We start from the raw sequence: 27429 nt of genomic DNA, 5'->3' as shown, positions 1-27429 counted from the left end.
GCATTTGGGAGGCAGGGGCAGACGGTTCAAGGCCAGACTTATCTACAGAACAAGTCCAAGATAGCCACAGCTACACACAAAGAAACACTGTCTTGAAAAAATATTAGAGATGGCTCCAAAATGGGGGAAGACAAATTTTCATGAGAAACAAGTAAAATGTAATTTTTGTTTTAAAAAGTCTGCAGTGAGTGGCATGTCAGGTGTTATCACGCTACTGCCGAGAGTTACACTGCGGGTTAATTACATCCTCAAGGTATTTCATGGTTGAGACTAAGAAAGAAAAAGTAATATCAATTAGAAATAATTATGGGAACATAACGTTTTATACAAACAGAAGAGCTAAGGGCTCCCTTCTGACGTAAACATACTCAACAAGAAACGATAGAGAAAAAGCTACAGTTAGTTCAACTCACTAGGTAAGCCTAAAGCCACTCGTGCTCCGGTGGTCTCTACTTCCCCACCTGTGGTTTGGTTGCATGAGGAGGCCTTAAGCATTCATAATTCAACCACATTTTTCAGTCTAATACAGATCCAGCCATAAGTAGTACTAAGATTTTTTAAGATGAAAATCATCTTAGAAAGCATGTTTCTATGTTCCTGTTTCGGTGGCAAGCCTGACATTCCAAACATGCACACAAGGATTCTCTCCCAGCAGAAGCAGGCTCTAAGCCTGGGCCTGGGTCTCTCACACTTTTGCCAGACAATCGTTTCAAAGTGTTATTTTGTCACATACTGCCTACATAAATAAAAAAAAAAATTAACTTGCATCCAGGCACAGTGGTGCATGCCTGTAATCTCAGCACTCTGGGAGGCAGAGGCAGGAGGATCTCTGTGAGTTCAAGGACAGCCTAGCTTACAAAGTGAGTCCAGGACAGCTAAGGCTATAGAAAGAAACCCTGTCTCAACAAACAAATAAAACAATTAACTTGCCAGACCTATGTCCAGAATTTCTACAAAAAGAAAAAGGAAAAGAATTAACTGATTCTTTCAATTTTATTTATTAATACCATATAGTGGTATGTATATTATTTATAATCTCTTCATATAAATTAAAACCATCTATCATGATTAGCTAGATAATATTTATTAATTTTTAAAACACAGGTAGGCACAGCAAGCCCATTGTCTCCAAAAAGTACATAAAATAATTTCACATTATCATATTCACATACATCACATCCTTGTAAGAAGAGACTAAACACCCAAGAGTCGGAAAAAGATTTTGGTTCAGTACCTATAGACTTGATCTGAACAACCTTTAGTTCTTCAGTTCCACACCAAAGTTTTAACAAAATATGATCTTCAAATATCAATAAGGACTTAAGTGATTTTTAATTTCTTATTTCTAAAGTTCATAAAATATCTTAATAGGCCAAAGATCCCAAACTCGAGTAAATGAATTATAAGTTAGCTAACCCAGACCCTCAGTCATCAAGCTGATGTTTCACATTGGCCTTTACATGAAAACAGCACTGAAAGTAGCTGGAAGCCAGTCACCTTTACGTGCCGTCTCCTTACCATGCTGCTGTTTGTTGGCAACATTTTTTGACATAACAATAAATACTGGTATTTTAGTAAAAATTCCATTACTACTGATATAGTGATTTTATTAGCATGTTAGTCTTACTAATCTGATCAAGGCAAACCCTTGATCAGATGTTTAAAATACAGCTTTTTAAATAAAAATCAATTTTTATTGTAACTACTGCCAACAGACTTTTATGTTGGAACCCTTTATTTTGTCTACTCCTGAATGTCTACTCCTCCGAGGTCCCAACTATCCAAGTTTAGGATTTCATTAAGTCCCCCAGGGTAATGAGGAATTCTCATTAGGCTAAATTCTAGTAAATGGCTTTTGGAAAAAAAAAAAAAAGCCATTAGTTGGTTAATGCAAAAACCCTACATAAATTCTTGACCCTGAACAGGTATTCTATCAAATGGCAAATGGGGAGCCAGAAACCAAGACCCTGCAGCCAAAATGGTCTAATTCTCTCACCTAAAATTGGCTGTAAGCCTGTACATCAGACAGCATGTGTCTGATGCGGGTAAATGACTTTGCACCTTGTTAAAAGGCTTTTGGGAGAGCCTAAGAATTTGAAGTAAGAAGGCAACAGGAATCTCTGTGGGCTCAGTGCACTATCAACCTCAAACTATCACAGACAAGACTGGTTCCACTCCGTGAAACCCTCCAAAAGCCTCCTCAGGTAAGCGACTCAACGGTGACTGGGCTAGCCAGGAGAACTAGCCAGACTTCTGCAGCTCTGAGCCCCATCTCTTATTTCTATACCTTTTTCCTCAGGGAGAAGCTCAGTTCCTAACTCAAAAGAGTATCTGCAAAACTCTCCTCCACACCACTCAATCCTGTCCTCTCAGGCAGAACATGGAGTCTCTCAACAAAGAAGAGTATCCAACACCAGGGCATTAGTAACAGAAGGATTCTCTGCCGGATTGGCACAGCACAGTTCTTAGATTAGTAGAGACCAGATTGTCAACAATTATGACAGAAAACAAGACACCACTAACCACAGACAGCAATCGCACACCACCTCACTGCCTAGAAAGCAAGCTTTTAAATGTTAAGGTAAAAGAAACTTTTCTCTTACACATCCTAGCTTTTTTCATTTTTTTCAAGTATAAATATTTATGTAGATAATGCACAAAGTTCAATGCATAAAACATGACCTTTTATAATGATTCTCTCCTGTTTAAACTTTTAATTTCTGATAAGTTTAAATACACAATCTACTAATATCAAATACACATTCATGTAACAAGAACCATATCACTATTCTTCCATGGATATATGTCAAATAGTATCAACAGGTTGGAAAGGTGAAGGGATAACAGCAGGGGGCCACTTCTTCAACCTTCCTTTGAAGTATTTGGAAGTCTGTCTTGCCTTCTTCTGCAAAGCCTGTCTTAGGAAATGCAGATAGTCCAGAAGGAAACAGTGAAACCACATGTCTCTTCTAGGGCATCTGGGCTCTGGGTGCAAGAGGACATCATCTCGAGTGCTGGCAGCATCTGAAAGCAGGGTACACACCAAGTTTTACCAGACTCTTTCTGGGAGCTGACTTTTAAGTCGCTTACTTTCTCACACTGAATATGTTGGTAATACTTGTGGGTGTTTTGTAGTCTAAGAAACTTCGAGGTTTTAATCTTTACGATAATAGCCAATTGAAACAATTGTGTGTAGCATACTGTCATTTTATGCAAATTATAACTGATTTTGATCAAAACAAATATAAATTTTATAGGATCTACAACCTGTACAGTTCATGTGAGCTGAGTGTTCCTAAGTTGCATGACCTAACTCAATGACTACATCATAGAGACCTTTCCTGGGGCCTTGGAAGGGCTTGTGCAAATAAAGGCTTACAATTTAAGCTTCCTTCACTTGAAAGTAAATTTAGCTTTGATGTCATAGCTGTTCAAAATACTCTGTTGAGGTTAATAAATGAATTCCAGTGACACAGTTACAGGCACATGGTATTTTATTGCCATCATATTTCGATAATGAAATATCAAATAATAAATGCTGCGCTTAGTGCTGCAAAGCAGATTACTATTAAAAGATGTCTGAGCTCTCACAAAGGCAAGGCTATTGTTAGTGTAGTGCAGATCCTGCTTTACTGGACAGACATTTCCAGGTAATCACTGAATGGCTCTTGCTTTACAAGTCCACGGGGAAAGCCTGATGCTGGAGACAGACACGCATTCTCCTGGAGGACTTGTCCTTCTACATTCATATCGCCTTATCCAATAAAATGCAGTTAGCCCTGTGGAGAGTGAGTTCATCCCACGGACGATGGTCCCCCTGCTTTTCTAAGCGGTATATCTCTTCTTCAACAGCGGTTCTCATGGAATCGAGTTACACAGCTGTAAGCATGAGGAATCAGACCTACCCCATTCAGGACTAAAATGAGTCTCAGTGCTGGTGTTCCATCCGAGGCAAATCGCCCTCAGAGTCATCTGACATGGGTGATCCTGATCCCTATAAAGAAATCAGCAGGCATTACAGGTGTGCAGTAATTGCAAAACTCCCACTTCCAATAGTTCTGATTGGGTCTACTCAGACTCACATGCTGAGGAGTAACTATTTGTAGCTGAGGCTGCTTTTGTGAAAAAGGATGTTAGAGGACCCTACTCATATGCTTATACATATTTTGTTTGTTTGTTTTGAGACAGATCTCATTCTAGATGGTTGTGAGCCACCATATGGGTGCTGGGAATTGAACTCAGGACCCTCGGGAAGAGTAGCCAGTACTCTCAACCTCTGAGCCATCTCTCCAGTCCCCCTGTTTTGGTGTTTTTTAAGACAGGGTTTCTCTGTTTAGCCTTGGCTATCCTGGACTTGCTCTGTAAACTAGGCTAGCCTCAGACTCACAGAGATCCACCTGCCTCTGCCTCCCAAGTGCTGGGATTAAAGGTATGCACCACTATGGCCAGCTTCCAAGTTTGTATTATAAAGTCTATAAAAAAATTTTAAAGATTAAAGGCCCAATTTCAAAAACTAAAACTAAAGAATGGATTATTTCAGTTCAGAAGTGTTGCAATAAGTGTGTGTGATAAAGTTCTATGCACGATGAACTTATAAACAAAATAAATCCCATGTGAAACCTACCAAATTCCGGAGAGCATATTTCCCATAAAGCACATTAAGTTTGGGAGAGACCCGAGCTGCATCTACGAAGAACAGTTCTGTACCTGGTGTAATGCCAGATTGGATGCATGCAGGTCAATAGCAGCCAGAGAGGGAATTCGAGATTCTGAAAGAGATTTGTTCTCTTTCTTTATTAGCCTAGAATTTCGAGCTAGATAAAAATAATCAAAAACATAATGAAAAAAATAGTGTTAGTTTTCCACATTTGTAAGTACTTATTATATATGAGCAAATGCATTAGCCTACGTAAGTACGTAAATTACTATACATTTCTTAACATTGTCAGTTTATTTAACTTACAATTTAGCAATATAAGCAAAAGGGATGAAAAGAATAAAAATGCATAAACATACCTATGCCTTCTAAAGCTCTCAGCTCAGGGAGATGGTTGTAGTTTAGTTCAGGCAATCGCACATCTACTTTGGAATATTCCTTCCTTTTCTTATTAGCCTGAAGGAGGTACTTTTCATTAGAGACCTAATTATCAGAATGATTAACACAAATTAGCTTTAAGGTGAGCTAGGCTTTCATTCTGTTATAACTACTGTGTTCATATACTCAAATGTGTGATTTCAAGGACTGGAATAATAAACTCTAAGGACATTACTCACACAGAAAACCAGTTAATTAACCAAATTTGTCAAATTTGCTAGTAAGTAGAAAATCTGATTGTTTTCTTTTCTCCCCTCTGCCAGTCTTCAGTGGGAATCCCAGCAAGCAATAGGCAGGATAAGATGGCATGACATCCTGGTTCTTCAAGCTAGTGGGGTCAACCTTATACCACCACCACCTGGGCTTTTCAACAAACAGCTGCTGTTCTCTATTGTAACTGTGACCAGCTGGGCTTTATATACATTGTTCCACCCCTAAGTTTACTGTCCCAGTATAATCTTGTTATACCCTGGACCCTCTTAAGCAGCTCTAATGGGCTAAATAAACATTACTGTAATGATGGAATGGCTCATTGAGGAAAACAAAGGACAAACTACTGAGCTGGAACCTTCCTTTCCACTGCAAAGATATAGACTATATATCGCACACAGAGGGTAGCAGGTGTATATACTAGAAGAAAACTAGTTAAGGAGAGGGTTTAGACAGTGATGGAGAATGAGATTCAATATTAAAATAAGCTCAATACTAAGGAAGATCTCAAGGTTTCTTATGGACAAAAGCATTTGCTGGATTATCTAAAGGAAGAATGTTCTAAGTGGGACAGACAGTAGTGTAAGAGCCCAAAGTCAGGGTGTCTCTGACCATCGTATCAAAGAAAGGAGGAAATCTACAGCTGGAACAGATTGAGGAAAACAGATGGAACACAGGGGTGGGGATTTAAGTCACATAGGGACTTAATACCTGTCAGGACTCTAGCCCTTACACAGAGAACAAAGGCCAACCGAGAGTTTTAATCAGAATAAAAGGTGACTACTTAGCATGGAATTAGACCAGGGTTCTGGAGGTGATGCTGAGAGCAACAATGCTCCTTCCCATGTTCTCTCTGAACCTCATACATGCCTCTCATATTAAAATCTACCATTGTTGTTTTACCTTGCTGATCTACTAAACCATAAACTCCACAAAGACTGAATTAATTCCATAACTTATATACAAGAGAGCGACCATGAATGTTTCTTGAGTGATTATATAAATATTTTCACAAAAAATCTGGTAAGATAATAAGACAGTGAATCTTCTCATTTACTCTTTAAAAAGAACTCAACTGCAAGAATTAGGTTAAGAAAATTTATTATTATGTTGCTGAAAATAAATGAGATGGCATCGTAAGAGAATCTTTCATTCAGATTAGAAAATTTATTAAAATATTCAGAATTACGACTATGGTAAGTAGAATGGTATTACATAAGTCAGGTTTTACTCTATGTCTCCAAAGAAAACTCTTAATTCTCCACTCTCCTGCTTGAGACAGCATAGGGCTAGGTGATGAGAGCCTGCTCTTTTGCTACAGAGAAGAGCTACTTACAGATGTGCTCACATTCACGTTATAAATCCCTGATGCAGAAGGTTGATTTGGTTTAACAAATGGATTACAGTATTTCTTAGTTTTCTCATCCACTCTGTAACAAATTTTTTTAAGTTAGAATCATTAACAATTATTTTCAAACACAAAATCAATGACAGCATGCTAAATGATGTTCAGTTTAATGAGAACTGAATGCGTATCTCACACGTAGACAAAGTACAGAAATCTGATGCAACATTCTACCATTTATCATGCCACTTGGGCTTCCAACAGCTGCCCCTTTCAGGAAAACGCCCAAAGGAGCTTCTGCGTGCTGCTAAATGCTCACCACCGGTCCATGAAACTTATTCCTTTTATTAATGACAGCTGTTTATTAAACTAAACAGCTATACCTTCTCTTTATGTAAACAATGGTAAAAATTCTATTTTCTTGGGACTCAGGTAAATTCTTTTGTTTTTGTTTGTTTGTTTCTTTTAGCAAATTCTTATAATTCTCATCACAAAGGTCAAAACATATTTAAAGAACTACTTTATAAGTAGAAATTACATCCAGATTTTGGACAGTGAACAACGTGAACAAATTAACAAGCATTTTCTGTCTGTTTCCCATTCGTACCTGTAACTCTGAACTCCAGGAATAGTCCCCATCCCAGCATTAATGCCAGGAGTAACTGCAGAAAGGTTGTGTGTGAGTGGAGGAATTGCCATGCCTGCGTTCCTTGAGTGATCAACGTTGACATTGCTGCAATCTCTGAGGCTTGTGGAAGCCAAGCCTTTGATGTGGTTTGCCCCGTTGTCATGGAGACAGCTGGTATTTGAAGGTTTTCCTTTTTCAGCTTTCTCACCATCAATTTTTGACCCTTTCATTTTAAACACTTTAGAATCCTTAATTTTGGGATCAGCATTGGTATCCTGACCATTGATAAAGATGTTAAAAGTTAATGATCTGACAAGAAACTTCACATATTTATTCTACCTGTGAAATTATAATTAAATAAAGATTCTTATTCAAGTAGTTATTGTGAAAATAAGAGAAGAATGTGATGCATACCAACTTCATAGATGATGGATACACAGACAGATGAAGAGGACAGATGATTGATAGGTTCTAAAAGTAATACCTTCATTTTCTACTATTAAGAAAGGAAAATAGACTAAATTGGGTGTTTGTCCCTGAGTGTGCTCAACATGCATGTGTTTGCTACCCTGTGTGTGTGTGTGTGTGTGTGTGTGTGCGCGTGTGTGTGTGTGTGTAGATGTTCAGTATTCTTAGATGAGTGTATGGATCTGAAATTCTCCTTGAAGCTGCATCTCTACTAAAGATTTTACAGACTGACTTTGGGTGGGCAACTGTTACTGTGGGGAGGTGGATATAGGTCTAGCACCAAAATCATTGTGGGTTCTCTTAGTTTTTAATAGCCACTTAAACTCTGTGTGTGACTCAGCTTCCTCAAGACTATTAGGTGAGCTGAGACTTTACTGCTAAGCAGAGTGAACTCCAGCCTCTACCAATCCAAGTTAAAGGCTGTAAAGTAACACCTGAAACACAGAAAAGACTTCCTGCTCTGCTGAAGCCCACCTATCTAACACCTACCAGTGTGTTCAGTGAATGCTTTGACTTATGACCTTCTTCGTCCCGTGGCTACCACTTTCTCACAGCAAAATATGCCACTCAGGGTAACTCAAATCCAAATTCCCAGGGCATGGTTACCCATCCTTGGACCAGTATACACCATTTCCTTATAGCCTTCATTCATTATTTTATGTTAAGTTGATCTTCTGTGCAACTCTACTGCACTTTCTAGTACTTGTTGAGCATTTAAAATAGTTTTTTTTTTTTAATTTATTTTAAGGTAGTGTCTGCAGGAAAGACACTATCTTTTGTTTACTTGGGTTTTTTTTTTTTTTTTTTTTTTTTTTTTTTTTTTTTGCAGCCAGGTGGAAAGTTAACAGTTTGGGGCTAGAGAGATGGCTTAGCAGTTAAGAGCAGTGTCTCTTCTAGAGGCTCACAACTACCTATAATGTGGTCCGATGCCCTCTTCTGGTGTGCAGGTATACATGTAAACAGAGCAATCATATATAAAATAAATAAATAAAGATTAAAAAAAAAGAAAGTTAACAATTTACTCAGTAATTTAAACTTTAAAATGTTCATTAATGAGCTAGAGAGACTGCTCAGTGGTTAAGAATACTTGTTGCTCTTACAGAGGACTAGGGTTTGATTCCCAGCACCTATACGGTGGTTCACAAACTATCTGAAATTCCAATTCTACAGGATCTAATGCCCTCTTCTGACCTTTGCAGGTCTTAAGCCTGCGTGTGCTTCACATACACACAGGTTAAATACTCACACCAAATAAAATGAATAAATCTAATTAAAAAAAATTAAATTCTCACTATTTTCCTCCACAAATTTAAACCGTTTTGTTTAGTTTCTAAGACACAGTTTCTCTGTGTAGTCTTGGTTGTTCTGGACTTATTTTGTAGACCAGGATGACCTCGAACTCACAGCAATCCACCTGCCTCTGCCTCCCTGAGTACTGGGATTATAGGTATGTGCCACCGCACTCAGCAACACAAATTTAAACTTTGATGCATAAACATTTACCTGTACCACAAGTGTTTTTCTTTCTTCAACTAAGGTATCCTCCTTTTCTTTCTTTCGGTTTTGAGATTTTTTAGGTAAAGAATTATTCCTGGCATCTTTCTCTATTTTTAACTGCAATTCTTGAGAAAACCTACACAAAAGCACATTCTCAATTAAAATAAAACTTTATAAGAAAAAAAACTCAAGATAATCATTCAAAACTCAGTGTTAAACTAACGCATTTCATTTAAAATGATAAAATCACACCCCAGATAAACAGCTCCTAAAGGCTGTAGGCTGTCAGGTGTGAGCACGCCTTCCAGGAGTCCTAGACTGAAAATGTCTGCACCACCCTGTAAACATTGGTCCTGGTGACAGAAACAATGCTGGAGAAGGCTGGTGGCATCTTACCAAGAACTGAAACACCTGCGCCAAAGCATGCTGGCAGTCATTGTGCTCCTCACAGGCACACATTCATGCTGTGTGTGCATGAGTGTGTGTGTGTGTGTGTGTGTGTGTGCATGTGTGTGTATAAGGATGTCACTTAAGGTTGCTCACAGTGAAGCAGTAAAAAAGGCTGATTTCACTAAAGCTCAGTGAATCCTTAAAAACATCTCTCTTCGGCTTATGTGAGGAGAGAGGTGCCTGTAGGCTGTAGTGGTTGTCTTAAGACAAGCACTGAATGGCTGCCCAAGCTCAAGACAAGCCATACATGTTTTTCATAAAATATTTACTCGTGAATGACTAACAGAAAAGCCACGCTTATCCAGATGGGTGTGTAGCAGACATTTTGCTTTGAAGAACAAGGTGAACAATTCATAGCAAGGAAATCAACTTACAATATTTCTGTAAACTATCAAACTCAAATCTTCATGTAAAAATCACAGTTCTATTAACCTGGAGTCTTAGAGGTCTCCCAATAGTTCAAAAGAAGGAGAAGGGGGAACAGGAGCAAGTGTGAGGGTGAGAGTAGAAGGAGAGGCAGGAGGGGGCTGGGATCAGGCTGTAAAGTGATTTAATAAATAAATAAATAAATAGATAGATAGATAAATAGATAAATAAATAAATAAATAGATAGGTAAATAATTGGAAAAACGCTTTCTGAGAAATCAGGGTATAATATTTGATATTATATAAGAAAACATACCAACATTTTAAGGCTACATAATTTTAAATTGCCAATATGCTTCAAATGATAAAAGTATGTTATAAAAGCATGCAGGGATAAAACATCAGTTCAGAAGACCAGACAAAAATGGATTTTAATGCAACAGAGAAAGAAAAGCTCGTTTAAATTTCACAATGCAACCCAGTCTTTTAGAAACTATTACAGTGGACTGGAGCCTGGGCTCAAGAGTTAATAGGGGCTGGAGAGATGGCTCAGTGGTTAAGAGCACTGTCTGCTCTTTCAAAGGACCCAGGTTCAATTCCCAGCACCCACATAGCAGCTCACAATGTCTGCAACACAAATTCCAAGGGATCTGACACCTTTACACTAATGCACATAAAATGAAAATTAAATAAATTATTTTTAAAAAGAGTTAAGAATACTTGCTGCTTTTTCAGAGGGCCCATATTAGATTCCCAGCACCCACATCAGCCAGCTAACAACTGCCTGTAACTTCTGCTCCATGGCATCTAACACAATCTTCTGGCCTCTATGAGCATACACATATGACAAAGACAGAAAGACACACATACAATACAAATAAAAATAAAACAGATTTTTAAACAAAAGAACTACTACATCTGGGTACACTGTCATACATCTGTACTCAGGAGGCCATGGTAGGAGAATCCTAGGCCCAGGCTACCTAGTGAGTTTCAGATCAGCTACAAGTATAATGCAAGACCTGGCCTCAAATAATAAAAAAAGAAGAGAAAAAAGAAGGAGAAACAAGGAGAAAAAGAAAGAAAGAAGAAAGAAATTACCACTGTCAGGCCAGGTTTTGATATAATATCAAAATCTGACATAATCAAAGAATACTAAATAACCTCAAAAGACTATTAAAAATACTCTTCCACTTTTCTATATATACCTTTGCTTCTTCCAATGAAAATAACATACTACAATGTTAACAAATTAATATAAAAGGAAATGTAAAACTCCAGCTATCTTGCATTAAGCTAGATTTTTTTAAGAGATTTGCAAATTAATAAAGCTTTAGGACAGGAAAGACAGCCTAACAGTTAAAGGAACACATACTCCTCTTGCAGAGGACCTGAGTTTGATTCCCAGCACCCATGCCAGACACTGACAATTGCCTGCAACTCCAGCTCCAGGGATCTTCTGCCCCCTTCTGACCCCCAAGAGTGCCTTCATTTGTGCACACATACACAAATTCAGATGCATTTGCATGCACATACATAAATATATTTACCTATGCTACATACAGGTAGGTAGCCACAGCCACCCATCTCGCTGTCTCTTGCTTGGTCAGTGCTAATGCTAACCCTGGAGCAGCACTGGGAGCCGCTGTGGCAGCACTAGCGTCTGTCAGACTGGCACATAAAGGACTCAGCAGGACAACTGGACCTGGTGCAGCATGAGTTGGCAGCAACAGGAGATGGCAACTGCACAGTTGCAGCAACATAGGAATTAGTGTGACCTGAATGATAGATTTCACCAAGGAAAACAGAAAGGAGTCTGCTTCATCAACTCCAGCAGCTCCAGTTTAATAAATGTAGGCAGTCACTCCCGGGGATTATGTTACTGACAACAGTGAATGGGGCAGGGTTCGTCCTGCATAGGTAGTGATACCACATAAGACTGTGGCTGTGGGAGCCTTCCCTTTGACCCTGGTCCCTACAGCCTGCAGAGCACAGGCCAGCACGGTACCTCTCAGCAAATCCATCCAGTTGAAAGAAATCATGGTGTAGAAGGTCAGCACAGAAGGGCCTTTTGTCTGGGTCAACATGCAAACATTTCTGAAAAATCAAGAACACATACAAGTCTTCTTAAAGAACACTGTCTACATTTAGATTTCTTCTTTATAACCAATGAACAGAATAAATCTCAAATCATGACAGTGTTTTTATGTCACAAAAAGAGGCCCAGCAGGCATTCAGTGTCTATAGATGTAAATAAATGCACTAATTCCTAAGAAGCAGTCTTTCCAAGAAAAAAAATTATTATTGTTATTATTATTATCATTATTATTTTGGGTTTTCGAGACAGGTTTTTTGTGTAGTCCTTGGTGTCCTAGAACTCACTCTGTAGACCAGGATGGCCTCCATCTATCAGAGATCCATATACCTCTGCCTTCTGAGTGCTGGGATTAAAGGCATGCACCACCACACCCAGCTTCCAGGAAAAAAAATGTGATTCTAGTCTGTAACTCTACTGCCTGTCTATACAAAATCAAGGCAGTAGAACAAATTAGACCACACTAGTAGGAGGTTATACAGCACAACCTGGCTGCTCTAACACAGCGCAGGGTTTAAACAGAAGTGATTAAGTAAATACAGAGATTAGGTCTTAAAAGAGCAACTGCCAGCTGTGATGGTAGAGCCCTTGGGAGACTGAGGAAAGGGATTATAGGCTCAAGGCCATCCTGGGCAATATAACAAGACCCTGTCTCAAAAAAACAAAAACATAAAACAAAACAAACAAAAATAACATCAACCAACAGCAACCTAGATATTCCTTTCTTAATTTTTAAAAATTACATTTATTGTATATCTCTGTATGTAGGTGTATGTGGGTATATGTCTAGTGTGCATGCGCACACAGCATAGTGCGCACATGGAGGTAAGAGGACAACTGCAGGAGTTGGTTTTCTCCATCACATGGCTCCCAGGGATTGAACTCAGGTCATCAAGATTAGTAGCAAGCACCTTTAACTGCTGGGTCATCTATAGATTTTCTTTATATATCCTAATTTAAATTACCAAAGAAATTACAGCAGGACATGGTGGTTCATGCCTATAGTTCAGCAATCACCATTAATTAAACACTTGGGAAAGAGGCAGGAGGTTCTCTGTGAACTTGAGGTCAGCCTGGTTTATGTAGTGAGTTACAGGATAGCTAAAGCTATATATTAAGACCTTGTCTTGAAAAAAAGAAACAGAAAAGAAGAAGAAAGGAATTAAGGAAGGAGGAAGGGAAGAGTGAGGCTGTAGAGATAGTTCAGTGTTTAAGAGAACTTTTCTTCCAGAGCACCAAGGTTCTATTCCCAACACCCACATGGCAGTTCACAACCATCTGTAACTCCAGTACCAGGAAATCCAATGTTCTCTTATGGCTTTCATGGGTGCTGTACATACATGATACACAGATATACATGCAGAAAATAAACCATGAACACAAAATAAAATTCTAAAAATTATTTTTTTAAGAAATTGCAGGAGCCTGGTGGTAGTGACACATGCTTTTAATTCCAGCACTTGGGATACAGAAACAGGCAGATCTCTGTGAGTTTGAAGGTAGCCTTGTCTACAGAGTGAGTTCCAGGACAGTCAAGGCTACCCAGAGAAACCCTGTCTTGAAAAATCAAAACCAAAACCAAACCAAACAAAAAAAAAAAAAAAAAAAAAAAAAAAAAAAAAAAAAAAAAAAAAAAAGAGACAAACAAAAACTAAGCTGGTAAGCAAAGTGAGTAGTCAAAGAATATAAATTTTGTGATTAATTAAAAAAATGCAAAGTTTATGATTAGGAAATAAGAAAACAATTTCATTTAAATAATTCTAATAGTAAGAATAAATAAAATACTTGGAACAGAATTTTCTAAAAAGGTATGAGATTTGTACTTGAAAAATACAAAATAGCCAGGGGATGGTACACTAGGGAGGCAGAGGCAGGCAGATCTCTGAGCATGAAGCCAGCCTGGACTCCAGAATGAGTTCCAGGACAGCCAGGGTTATAGAGGGAGGGAGGGAGGGACGGAGGGAGGGAAGAGAGAGAAGAAGGGAAGAAAAAAAGGAAAGAAGGGAATTTTAGCAACTGATTATATATTTTATGACCGTAAGAAATTATTAGGTGCTAATTAAAATTAATTTAGATAACAAATAACAGTCTAGATGTGGTGGTGCATACCTGTGAGCCCAGTCCTCAGTAGCTAGAGGTAGGAACAGTGACGCAAGTTGGAGGCCAGCCTGAAAAACAGTGTGATCCTATCTCAACAGCAACAAGGACACACACATACTTCTATGAACTCCTAAAAAACATACAGCTGTCACAGAAGAGCAGAAGAGCCCTCTCTGTGATCACCACTATGCTGGGTGCCTCACACAGGTGACTTCATTAAACAAGGTGTTGCTTTGATCCCCTGAAATCCCCCAGCACAAGTAAAAACGGAAAGAAGTCTTAACACTTTCAAGTGAACAAGCTAAGTTCTACGGTTGATTCTGAACTTTTACTACGTAAGTATAAAAATATAATGTCTAGGATTTGCTTCAAGATACTCCAAAAGTAGAAGGTATTAAAAAAAAAAAAAAAGGTAGTGGGGAAAAGTCAGCTTGAGGTAAAGGGGGTTTATTTTAGGTCATAATTCAAGACACAGTCCATCATGATTAGGAAGTCAAGACAGCAGAAGCTTGAAGCAGCCCACCACATGCTCAGTCGGAAGACAAGAGCAATGAATCGTGCTTGCTAGTGTTGAGCTTGCCTTTTCTACTCTTGCAGTCTAGGATCCCTGCATAGCGAATTGTGACACAGTGAACAGGTATTTTTACCTCAACTAACACAGTCCTGCCACAGACATGCTAAGAGGCCCTTCTCCAGAGGATTTCAGATTTTTTTCAAGTTTGACAGCATTAACTGTCACTCCTGGCTTTTATACTAGGTATATAAGCTCAGGCCCCTTTACATACATGGCACACACTTTGGTGATAGCCATCTTTCTAGCCCCTACCTAATTTTTTTTTTTTAATGAGCTAAAGAAAGCAAAGACACCAAGTAAATGGTTTACACAATCCTGATGTTTTAGGGATACTATTTTACAGTATTCTGAACAATAACTTTCTTAACTAATAATATTAAAGGATCAGCTATCAGAGACAATGTAATGGCATCCTCAATTAAATACAAATAAAAGCAACAGTAATTTGTAAATTAGCCTCAAGAAATCTGATGTTTAAGCAAAACTGTCTCGATAATAGCACCCTGTCTAAGCAAAAATGTCTTGATAATAGCCTATGTTTAAATAAAATGTCTTGATAATAGCCTATGAATCTATGCCCTACACTTTAATATTTTCCTAATTCTTTACATTTATTTCTCTTGTTTCAGCTTTTATTTCCATTTAAAAGTTATTATGTTTTTAAATGAGAATATTTTCAAACAAAACATGTTAGAAATATTCTATGGAATTTTAAGACAGATAAAATTTCAGGGGCTGGAGAGATAGCTCAGCGGTTAAGAGAACTGGGTGCTCTTCCAAAGGAAGATTTGAACCCCTGGGTTCAAACCCTAGCACCCACATGGCAGTTCACAACTGTCTGTAATTTCATTTCCAGGGGATCTCACATCCTCACACCGATATACATGGAGGCAGAACACCAATGTAAGTATGTAAATAAAATAAAATTATTTAAAAAAATTTCAGGCTCTCCCAGGCCTTGACCCTACTCAAAGAACTATAAGCAACTATAAGGAATGCTAAGAGCCAGAGGAATAGTCTCCCCCAAAGAAGAGCACACCCAATGGTTATCAATACCAAATATCAGCCCTGAAAACACATGAGTAACATTATAGAGACTAAGCAGGTTATATTTCAAAATACATGTATATACTTATGTGCATATAATAGCAATTAGTGAAAAAAAATGCCATGAATTTGAAAGAGAGCAAGGAGAATTTGGAGGGAGGAAAGGGAAGAGAGAAATGATGTAAATATATTATACTCTCAAAAGTAAAAGAAAGAAATTTCAGGCTTTCTTTACTTCTGAAGTTCCTCCGACAACCTAACAGTATTTAAACCTTTCCTTGGCACACAAATTTTAAAATCATCTGAGGAAATTCTTGACCTAAGGTCAAGGAGGGGATGGAGAAGGAAGGCAGAAAGAGACAAAGAGAGGCAGAGAGAAGGACATACATGAACCAAGTCTCCTACACACTATACAAATTTCCTGTCACAAAGAAGAAGGAAAAGTGTCATTACCTTTGCTAAATTTATCACAACTTCAGGGAGCTTAGGGTAGCGGCTCTCAAGGGGTTCTGTTTCTGTATCTTTGATCTCAGGCAATCTTACTCCAGCAAACACAGGATTTTTATAAAATAGCTCCTGGTGTCTTGGAATTAAATTACCTGGGGACAGGGGGGAGAAGCATACATCTTTGTCAGTATAGATGACAGAAATGGTGAAGAGTCAGGGGATGCAGAGGAAAGAGTGGAATAGCTCAGGAGAGTGGGTCTCTCTCAGCATAAGATCAACCTAAGACAGACTTGTTAATACCACAGCACTTGAAAGTCTTTGTAGTGGTCTTAATACAAGACAGCTTAAGAAAATGCACACGGCTTTTGTAACATATTCATCTAAAAATGCAAATACAACCACAAGCTGAAATAAGTGTGAAGACATGATAGGGAGAAACTATGTCTCTAGCTGAAGCACCACTACTTCTAACGTAAACCGCACCATGCTGCCCCAAACATCGAAGACACAGTCACATGGACAGAATCTAAGTTAGGTAAGTCAGTTCCTCTCTTAGGAATTTAATTTTTATTCAACAGCTTGTGTACCTACATCTAAATTCAGACTTGAGCATTTTAACCTTCTTCTCAACTTTAATACCTATTATATCATAAGCTATATAAAGAAAAAGTTAAATTTTATAAACTTTGATATACTAATAAACTATAGATACTATGTAAGTACAACACTGAGGAAATAGTGAAAAGAATAATATATACATTAAGTACAGATGCAACCCCTCTGTTCTTTCTCCCTCCGCCCTGTGGTAAACAGTCATATAAAAATTCTTTTTGTAAGAAATCATATAATACTTAACAAATTGTTAATCTCAAAACTTAAAGTCAAATAATTAAATCACCAAGAGTCTTCCTACTATTTCCATTTCAAAATCTATCTCAGAATATGAATTTTTTATTCCAATAAATGTAAGGCTCAGAGTCTAGCTTTGGAATTTCATCCAAAGCACTAAGAAAAAAATCTGAGGAACAGTGGTACACAGCTGTATCCGCAGGCATGGGGTGCACAGCTGTATCCGCAGGCATGGGGTGCACAGCTGTATCCGCAGGCATGGGGTGCACAGCTGTATCTGCAGGCATGGGGGTGCACATCTGTGGTCATAGCCTTTGGGAGGCTGAGACAGTAAAGACTTAGAAGCTTAGGCAGGAGGATGGAAAGTTGGAGGCAACCCTGGGCTAGACAATGAGACCCATGTCTCAGAGAACAGAAGAAAAAATGAAGATTCAAATGCAAGACCACATTAAGCTCTCTTGTCTTTGTGTCTCTCATCTTATTCTGGAGATGAAGATGAGGATGAAGAGGATAGCTGGATCTCACTGACTCAAGGGTAAGAAGTGATGATGACATCTCTCTTGAGGAGGCTGGAGGTGACTCAGAAGCAGGCTCAGGGATATTAGTATTTTCTGAGTTACTCTGAGTTCTCACTACACTGCCTTGTTATAATAATTTTTGCAGCATTTTAAAATCAGCGGTGGCTTTGAGCAACTTCAAGGTAGCTGACTGTATGCTGAAACAGTCTTGTTAATATAGTTTTTATGTTTTTCTGCCTACTAGATTCACAATTCTACTTGTCTTCCTCAACCATCACTTTTTCTCTTACATTGATCAGCCTTGCTAGAGGCTCAGAATATGTATGTGTGTGTGCAAATGTGTATACATGTATGTGTGTGATTATGTGTGTGCATGTGTATGCATGTGTATGTATTTTCTATTTGCTCCCTACTTATCTAAAATATCATCTTTAATATATGGACAGCTTAAAAAAACACTAGAAATGTACACAGAAAAAGAACTGTAAGATTTAAAACACAGATGTATAATCTTACCTAAACATGTCATAATATGATGAAGCTGATCAATATCAGATTCTCCTGGAAATAAGGGTTGCCCCATGAGCATTTCAATGACCAGACAACCAATAGCCCAGATATCAACAGCCCTAGAAAAAAAGTAATATGATGTAAGACATGGCATCCTGATACCTTTCCCATGCCTGCATCTTCTTGGCATGTCACCAGGTTAATACTGTTGGCACAGTAGTAAATCTTGTCACTTAAAGTTATTTCTCTGTAAGACTCCCAGAAACTTAAGGTTGTGAAAAGCCATACTGATTATGCATACTACTCTGAAAAGAAGACTCTCTAGCCACGACTGAGCGAGTGCCTCCTTACCCTCCATTTCCACATCAGTCTAACAGGTTACAGTGTAGTCTTGGTAGATATAAGAAAAAAAAAAGCACCCTAGAAAAAAGGAACGGTCACTGATAGAGTAGCAACAAGCACTGAACGCTAACAGAGAGAGAAAACTTAAACCTATCTTAACAGTCAGTTGGGACTAAAAGAAAATATGTTAGGAGATAGCCAGCAACCTTGAAGTTGCCAGAGTCATGGCTGAATTGTAAAAGCCTACAAAAACTATAGTAATGAACTAAAAAATGAGAAGTCAGAATAGTAAAAAAAAAAAATTAGTAGATGTTTAATTACTCAAAAATTACAGAAAATATTTTAGGAAAATTTATGTCAAAAGTAAAATGTATAGTGTTCCCTCTTTGAAGAATTCACTGTAAAGACAACTTATATTTAAAGATCTTGAAATAACATTCTTACCCTCATTGTTGCTTGCTCTACCCATGTCATAACATAAGACTTCTCTATTGATACCAACTTCTCTTAGAGATGAACATTTTAACTTTAAGTTAAACTATGTGTGGGTGCCTGTGTGTATGTGTGTGTAACTGCAGGTGCCCAAGGAGGCATCAGACCGCTTGGAGCTGGGGTTACAGACAGTTGTTAGCTGCCCAAAGTGGGGGCTGAGAACCAAACTCAGGCCCTCTGCAAGAGCAGTGTCCTCTCTTAACCTCTGGGCCAACTCTCTAGACACTCACAAATAGAATTTTTTTTCTGACCATTGAAAATACTCAGCTTTCCCTTTAAAATAAGTATATCTACTTCAAGTTGTACCACAATCACAAGCTTTGTTGTTGTTGTTGTTCTGACGCCCTGAGGAAAAAAACATCAGGATCTCACTGTAGCAGGCAGAAACTCTGCCACCAAGCCACACCCCACCCGCACAGCAACTCAAAAAGTTTTCAAGGAGAAAGCGCTAGGCAATGTTCTAAACCACTCAGTAAACAAAGGACCCAGGCCTTCCTTTCAGTGTTCAGTGACCATTCGTTACAAACACATCCCTCCCTGTCATTTATTACAAACACGTCCGCTCCCTGTCTCTTACTTGCCGTACTTGACATCACCGACCAGCAGTTCTGGAGCGCGGTACCATCGAGTGGCCACATAGTCAGTGTAAACCTCCCCAGGAGCTGCCAATGTCCGTGCAAATCCAAAGTCACATAATTTTACAACGCCAGACTGAGAGACTAATATATTCTCGGGCTTTATATCTCTGTGTATGATCTAAGACAAAAATAAACCCACAGAGTATAAAATATGTTAAAGAAAAATTAATTTATTGGGTTCCTTGGTATACACATTTGCCACAACCCATCACTACAAATTTGCCTGTTCCACCCAGCAAATGTTATATTAAAAAATCATCAATGAACAAATATTTAAGTATAGTTCATTAGTGAAGAATTTCCTGTTTTAGCATTGAGGATTAGGGGCCTGAAGAGATAGTTCAGTGGGTGGGACTTGCCACCAAGCATAACAACCTAAGTCTGATGCCTGGGATTTAATGGTGGAGAGAGCTGACCCCTGCAAGTTACACTCTGACATGTGCACACACAATCAACAGGTGTAGAAAAAGCGTACTGCTGTCTGCAACCTACTCTAAAATATAGAAGGATTAGAGATTAATAAACTAACAGGTAAACACAGATTATAAAACAGTGCGCAGATTATACACGATTATTAAGCAACTACAGCAAACTCTTAAATGCATAACATAGCTAGGAGAAAAGGGTGTCTACTGTGTGCCTTTTAACCTTTCATTAGGGCCTAACATTATTTTAGAAATACATATGACACATGAAAATCAGCAATACCAAAGTAATACAATTCACTTCTTATGTTACAGATTCAACGTGAAGCAAATATTTCATTAGCTAAGTCACTAGTGTCTACACAGTGAAGGCATGGAAAATAAGCAACAGATCTAATACTTACATTGTGACTGTGGCAAAATCCAATTCCATTAATAATCTGAAACAAATATTTTTGAACTACTTGATACTCTAGTCCATTTGGAAATAGTTTCAAGTCATCAAGAATCGTGTGGTCAACAAATTCAAAGACCAGATACCACCGTTTTTTTTTCTTACAGACTTCCAACAGATTCACCAAATTTTCATGCCTCAGTTGCTGTTATTAAAAAATATATAAAATACTTTTAGAAGATCAAGTTGTGAGTAATTAGCTATCATTTAAAAAATGCTAATGTTAAGAAATACATGTAAATAAAAAGCATAAACAGTACACAATGTAAAAGTATGATCAAGTTCTAAAACAACAGTCAAAAGAGCAAATTATTCCTTCTCCTCTCAGAAAACACAATACAGCCTGTAAGAAAAAGAAATATTAAAAAGCATCCTGAGAACTGAACGGGACCAAAAACTAGCAGAGAAGGCAGGCTGAGTAACAATTACATAGAAACACATGCTGAAAAGAATCTATCAGACAAAGACAAAGTAAAAAATTTCAGAGCCAGGTGTGATGGCTCACACCTGTAATCCCAGCACTTGGGGAGAAAAAGGCAGGCAGATTTCCTTGAGTTCGAGGCCAGCCTGGTCTACAGAGTGAGTCCGGGACAGGCAAGGCCCCACAGAGAAACCTCATCTTGAAAAAAAAATTCAGAAATTAAAAATTCAGAGAAATTAAGGCTAACAGAATTCAGTGTTATACTCAGCCCTATGACATAAAGAAATGATTAGGAACTATGATGGATTTCTGTTACCCCAGCCAAATCCTGTTCGCTCCCCTAAATGAACCTCTTACTAATAGATGCTCCAAAAGTACCACATTATCATAAATTTAAAATTTTCAAGGGGCCAAGGGGCTCAGTAACAGAGAACTTGCCTAGCCTGAGTGAGGCCCTGGGTTCATCTCTAGCATGAAAGAAGAAGGAAGACAGGGAGGGGAGAGGGGACAAAAGGAGTGGGAATTATTCTAAGATCTGTTCAACAATGCTCTTTGAAAAGTGTAAGACAAATGACTCACCAAAGTATTGCCAGTTTTAAAACAACATCACTAGACTATGTGATCCAGTAACTATATTTAATTAAGTTGTATTTAAGTAAAAAAAAAAAAAAAAAAAAAAGGCAATTTATCAATTTCATATAGGAACAAACCTTATCCAAATATGGCCATCCTGGCTATAACACAGACAGCACACATTCTATTTTATTTTTATTTTTTGAGACTGTTTCCTGTTACATAGGTCTGGCTACCCTGGGACTCAATATGTAGATCAGAATGGCCTCAAACTTAGAAAGATCCACCTGTCTCAGCCTCCAGAGCGCTGGGATTAAAGGCATGCGCTACCACACCTAGCTCTAAGTCTTTATTTTTAGAAGCACAGTAAAAGAGACAGCTGACTTTTCATGGGAACATTTGAGACAGCAGAACAGTGGAACCAAATTTTCAACATAATGTAATTAACTCAAAGAATTCTGTTTTCTCCGAAAATTCTGGCCCCTCAGTTTGCCGCTGTCAGTGGAAGCCACGGTTGGTAACTATCAGTTCTGGGAAATTAATTACCCTCAGAAAATGTCTGCTAGGTTAACAGCCAGCAGCCAGATCTCCACCCCACCTCAGTTTACCCTGTAGTGTTGAAGCTGGTCTTCGACAAGGAAGTAATGAAACTCAAAGTCCTAGACAGACAGCTTTCTCTCTATGGGTCAGCTTCTGGCTTGTTTCCACCACAGGGATTTATACCAAGGGAGATGCAACAGCAGCCTGTGTTGAAAAGGTTTATGTTCTAGCTCTTCTCCAGGATTCAGTGTTTTTAATACACTTCCTGTTATAAAACCAAGAGGCCAACCTGACCTAGAACAGAGAGTTTTAGATGACACTCAAAATAAACATGCTTGAGTGGGACAAGGGGAAGCCCTTCTCATTCTCAGAGTTCACTTTCAACAAGTTCAAAAATATATGACCATGCTAATATAATACTATAATGTAAAAACATAAACCCATGATGGATAGCACAAAATACCACCTCTATGTGTTTCTAAGGTATACGCTTACATCCAAGATTGCACAGAGGTTAATAGAAAAAGATTAAACGGTATTTGAATGCCACTGAGATAACCATATTGATGGTAAAGTAGGGCTAGATAATTATTTGTTTCTTCTTATTGTAAAAAATAAACATTGAATTTCTGGGGTTGTTGTTGCTATTTTTGAGAGAGGGTTTCTCTGTGTAGCCTGGCTGGCCTGAACTTGCTATGTATACCTGCTGGCTTCCGCTTGCAGAGACCCACCTGCTTTCCTAGCGCTAGGAAGACAGGTGTCCGCACTAAGCTTGAATTTTGTTAAACAACACAAATGTAAAAACGCAGGGCTAGGGAGACAGCTAGTCAGCAAGCACAAGGCTGAGCTCAACCCCCAGATCCTACATGAAAGGCCAGGTATCGAATCCCGTGCTGGGCAGGGGAGGACGTGAAGCCTGGGCTCTGCGCAGCCAGTCTACTCTACTTCACAACTTCCTGGATGGCCAGCACCTGAGCAGTAACAGCCGGATTGTCCTCCGGCCTCCAAAAGTACACACACATGTGCACCCCATCCACACTCACCCCCACATGCACCTCCATCCCCCCATATCCACACGTGCACTCCCATCCACGCACTTGCACACAGGCTCACATACACTCCTACACATATATACACACGTGCACATGTATACCCACACACGCATGTGCACCCCATCCACGCACTTGCACACAGGCTCACATGCACACACTCACAAACACATGTGTACCCCATCGCATCCACATGCACACACACATATTCACACATGTATACACTCACACACATACATACACTCACACATACATACGTGCAACCCCATCCACACACATACATATATGCAATCTCCATCTGCTTCCGAACACACACACACGTGTGTGTACACAAAAGCATACACACACACAAACCACAATAATATTTTCCTTCAAATGTAGCCCAATCTTGAACAAGAAGCAAGTCATCTTTGCAGTTTGATGGATGCACTTACCTTTAGCAACTTGATTTCTCGCATGGCGATTTTCTTAACCATTTTGTCATCGTCACTTTCTAAGAATTTCTTAATGGCCACAATTCTTCCACTGTCTTTGTTCCTACACTTCATCACCATTCCATAACTCCCTTCTCCAACCAATCCTAGGTTCTCATATTTTTCCATTTTAATTTAAAACCTGCAGGAATCTTTCTTGCTGTGGAAACCAAAGCATAGTGTTAGTCATGCTGAGTGTGTCCACGTCCTCCAGTCTTCCAGAAACTTCACTCTGCTGAGACTGTCTCCCTGTTACAGCAGCCCCTGCATTCACAGCTATCTATGCTAACAGTTTCTTACCATTCCCACACTAAGCTATGCATTCAAAATGTTTAGATAGTTTGAAGATAGACAATACAGAATTGAAGCCACCAACTTTATATTTAAATTATGTAGATTCATATTAATGAAATAAAATTTATTTTTAATTATGTGAAGCAACAAAATATCATTCAAAACAAATACAGCTCACAAAGCACAATCGTTTTCACTTAACGGCACAACTGAATTTGGTTTTCAAGAAGATCGAAATATTTTGCTGTAGGTGGAGAGATGATTCAGTAATTAGGAGCATGTACTACAGCCTGGCAACAATGGCACACACCTTTAATCCCAGCGCTTAGGAGACAGAGACAGGCAGATCTCTGTGAGTTCAAAGCCAGCCTGGTCTGCAGAGATAGTTCCAGGACAGCTAGGGCTACACAGAGAAACCCACCAATCATCTGTAGTTCCAGTGTCAGAGGACCCAACACCTAATTCTGGCCTCTATAAGCATCAGGCACAAGCATGCATATGGTGTACATGTATATATGAAGAGAAAAACAAAATAAAAATAAATCTACCGGGCATGGTGGCACACGCCTGTAATCCTAGCATCCAGGAGACTGAGGCAGTCAGATCTCTGTGAGTTTGAGGACAGCCACAGCTATGTAGAGAGAACTTGTCATAAAAACAACACAAAACAAAATCCTAGAAAAATTTTATACCAAATTCAAAAATCCAAGTTGGAAGTCCTTAAGCACTTTCAGCTTAATTGTAAAAAAATATCACAACATAATCACTGAATTAATTCTGAATCTTTGGTAAATTTTCTCTAATTTTCTTATTGTACTGATTAAATTATTACATTAATGTTAGATCACTTAAATTCTGTAGACAGGATTCTCTCTTTTTTTTTTTTTTACTATTTATTTATTTATTTGTTTATTTATTTATTTATTTATTTATTTATTAGGTATGGGGTGATTTGCCTGTATGTATACCTGCTTGGCATAAGAGGGCACCAGATCTCATTATAGATGGTTATGAGCCACCATATGGTTTCTGGGAATTGAACTCAGGACCTCTGGAAAAGCAGCCAGTGCTCTTAACCTCTGAGCCATCTCTCAAGCCAGCCAGGATTCTTTTACATCTTACTATAAGGCATTTTATGAATAAAGTCACTCATAAATGGAATCTTATTTTATCAGTAATTCAGTTTAATACAGAAAAAAAATTGTATTTTAGGGCTGGGAATGTGTGTGGTGGAGTGTGTACTTAGCATGGGTATGAAGCCCCTGGGTTTGAACATTACAGCACACATATTCATATCATATACACATATACTGTATATACATAGGGAGAGAGAGAAAGTATGCTACCATGCCCAGCATAAATTTTATCTATTTTTTTAAAGTCTGATTTTTGAAATTTAAATTCCAGTGGCCATGAATTAAAAAACAAAGAAAAACAAAACAAAACAAACCCCACATTGCTCTAGGTCCTGATTTGGTTTCAACAGGGATTTGGGAGGGCCTAAACATTAGCTAAGTTTATGTTTAAAAATATTAGGTAAGTTGATATTCAAATAATGGCTCCTAGTTGAATTTTTAAAGCTGAGCATACAAAACAACTTATCACAAACTTGTGGAAAGGGTGGTGATTTTTAGTAGTTTCTCTATCTGTATATTAAAAGCAAAAGGGGGAAAGAGGGAAACAAACAAAAAAACCCCACTGTCTTTTTATTATAAAAAATAATTTCCAACACTTGACATTTAACAGTTTGAGGTTTTATGAGTGTGTGTGTGTGTGTGTGTGTGTGTGTGTGTGTGTGTGTGTGTACACGCGAGCACACGCGAGTGCGAGCGTTTGAATTAAGCACCATGGCCTCCAACAGGCTAAGCAGGTATTGGTTCTACCACTGAAGTACACTATCCAGCACCCATTATTTGCATACTATAAATACAGCTAAACATAAAAAAAAAACAAAAGAAGGATATGGAATGAAAACAATCCCTGACATCGAATTCAAAATCCTTCACTGTTTTATTACCAGTTTGGGTATTAGATTCTACTCAAAACTATTTACAGTGTCACAGAAACTGACTTCCCATATATTAGACATTTTAACTTTTTACCTTTAATTACTTATTAATAAAAAATGTACATTTGGAAAAACTTTCAGTGTAATCCAACTAGCTCAGTTTTTAGCCTTCCCTTAAGTATACGTTATGAAGGAGTAAGCTTTAGGCTAGTAATACCAATAACACAAAGAGCTGGAATCTATCCCCTGGATCGCTTTTAAACAGATTGTAATTGGCATCCTAGGCATTTGAAGATGCAAAGGGAACAAAATAAAAATTACCTTAAGATGTCTACAGGCTTCTGAAACGTATCACAAGCTAGCATTATACAGGTGGACTACTCCAAGTTTATTTTCTCAACCAGGTGGACACATGACACGCTACACTGAGCACACCTCGTTCAAGTGGGCCTGTCTAAAATACCTTAAAAGTACCTGGACTAAAACATGCCTTGTTTCCTCGGTTACTCATTACCTACGTCTTTCCTTGCCTTCCACTCTTAAATCTATGGGTATCACGTGACATACAAAAAGGAAGCCTCGTAGGATGGCACTATAATAATTTAACATCCGTGCCATACAAGCATACTGTTCAAAAACCACCAATTTTCTTTGGCTAAAATCAGACTGAAATCTCTTACAGATAAAAGAACGAGCCAACAGGGCTCTAAAAAGTATTATACTTACTATTTCTTCCACACCCTTCACATGGAAAGAGCCAAAGGTTTTCAACTTGGAAACAAACTGGAGGTGGTATGCATCTCGCTAGCAGATCTAAAAGATGCTGACTAGCAAACTAGCAATTTTAATATTGGGATTTCCTCTGCGGACGCAGTTATGGGTCCTAGGTGAAGCAGGCAGGGAGGCAGATTGGCTTCTGCCCTCCACAAGCTCACACTTCCGAGGACCGTGGGCCGCATGCTGTCGTCGTCAAGGCAACGACCTCACTCGGTCCCCAGCCATAGGCAGTCTCCAGAGAGAGGAAGGGCCCGAGTCAGAATGCGTCCACAGGCAGGGACACCAGCACCTGTCAAGGCCAAGAGCAGCAGAGAAATGACCTGGGGAAAGAGGTCACCGCGGCCGAGAACCCCGGGGCCGCTCAGCTCCGGAAAGCTGCACCACTCCAAGTAGCCCTGGGCGAAGGCGTTGGCCTCCCAGCTGCAAGGGGGCGGCCCCCGCCAGCCCGGGCCCGCCCCGCCTGCGCCGGAGCCTCCCTGGTCCTGATTGGCTGAGCCCTGTCGTCAAGCGCCATGATTGGCTCTGCGCCTTCCCGCCCCGCCCCTTCACCTGGATCCCGCAGGTTCGGTCAGCTGACGGCCGCGTCTCCACACCTAAGAGTCTGAAGTTTGTAGGGCCCTTCCTGCCGGTGCCTGGAGACCTCAGCCCTCAAGGGAGCGCAGATTGCTCGAGTGGCCTCGAGGAGGGCGAAGGCGACGGTTACGTGGGACTGAGGTGACCGTGAGGTTTCTCAGCTTTGCCCCG

The 27429-nt window shown here is 39.1% G+C and overlaps 1 protein-coding gene across 4 annotated transcripts; it reads right to left on the bottom strand.

Annotated features, from left to right (window-relative positions):
* Positions 1–974: 974 nt before the first annotated feature.
* Positions 975–27429, bottom strand: Cdkl2 (cyclin dependent kinase like 2). Of its 4 annotated transcripts, none has more exons than XM_055596272.1 (15): positions 27235–27429; positions 26635–26974; positions 23568–23766; positions 20501–20695; positions 19611–19789; positions 18206–18318; positions 16329–16474; positions 12068–12156; positions 9250–9379; positions 7258–7553; positions 6642–6735; positions 5017–5140; positions 4708–4814; positions 3906–3994; positions 975–3024 (listed from the first exon to the last, which is right to left on the bottom strand). In XM_055596272.1, the coding sequence occupies exons 3-14, from the start codon at positions 23733–23735 to the stop codon at positions 3929–3931; spliced, it is 1707 nt and encodes a 568-aa protein (XP_055452247.1). In that variant the 5' UTR covers positions 23736–23766; positions 26635–26974; positions 27235–27429; the 3' UTR covers positions 975–3024; positions 3906–3928. The 4 variants fall into 4 exon arrangements, with proteins under 4 accessions (XP_055452247.1, XP_055452273.1, XP_055452256.1 ...); XM_055596298.1 differs by having other exon boundaries at positions 5017–5113; XM_055596281.1 differs by having other exon boundaries at positions 27279–27296.

The sequence above is a fragment of the Psammomys obesus genome, unplaced genomic scaffold (genome assembly GCF_907164565.1).
Source record: "Psammomys obesus unplaced genomic scaffold, mPsaObe1.curated_primary_1811, whole genome shotgun sequence".
Classification (NCBI taxonomy): domain Eukaryota; kingdom Metazoa; phylum Chordata; class Mammalia; order Rodentia; family Muridae; genus Psammomys; species Psammomys obesus.
This window is presented reverse-complemented; position numbering and strand designations above follow the sequence as displayed.

Bases quoted from the DNA above. Each gene is read 5' to 3' on its own strand.
- Cdkl2 (XM_055596272.1), bottom strand. From the start codon at position 23,735: ATGGAAAAATATGAGAACCTAGGATTGGTTGGAGAAGGGAGTTATGGA. The intron at 18,319-19,610 runs GTAAGAGACAGG...CTTTTTTTCTAG, and splicing joins GGTGATGTCAAGTACGGCAA to GGCTGTTGATATCTGGGCTA. The intron at 4,815-5,016 runs GTATGTTTATGC...ATTTTTATCTAG, and splicing joins GAGAGCTTTAGAAGGCATAG to CTCGAAATTCTAGGCTAATA.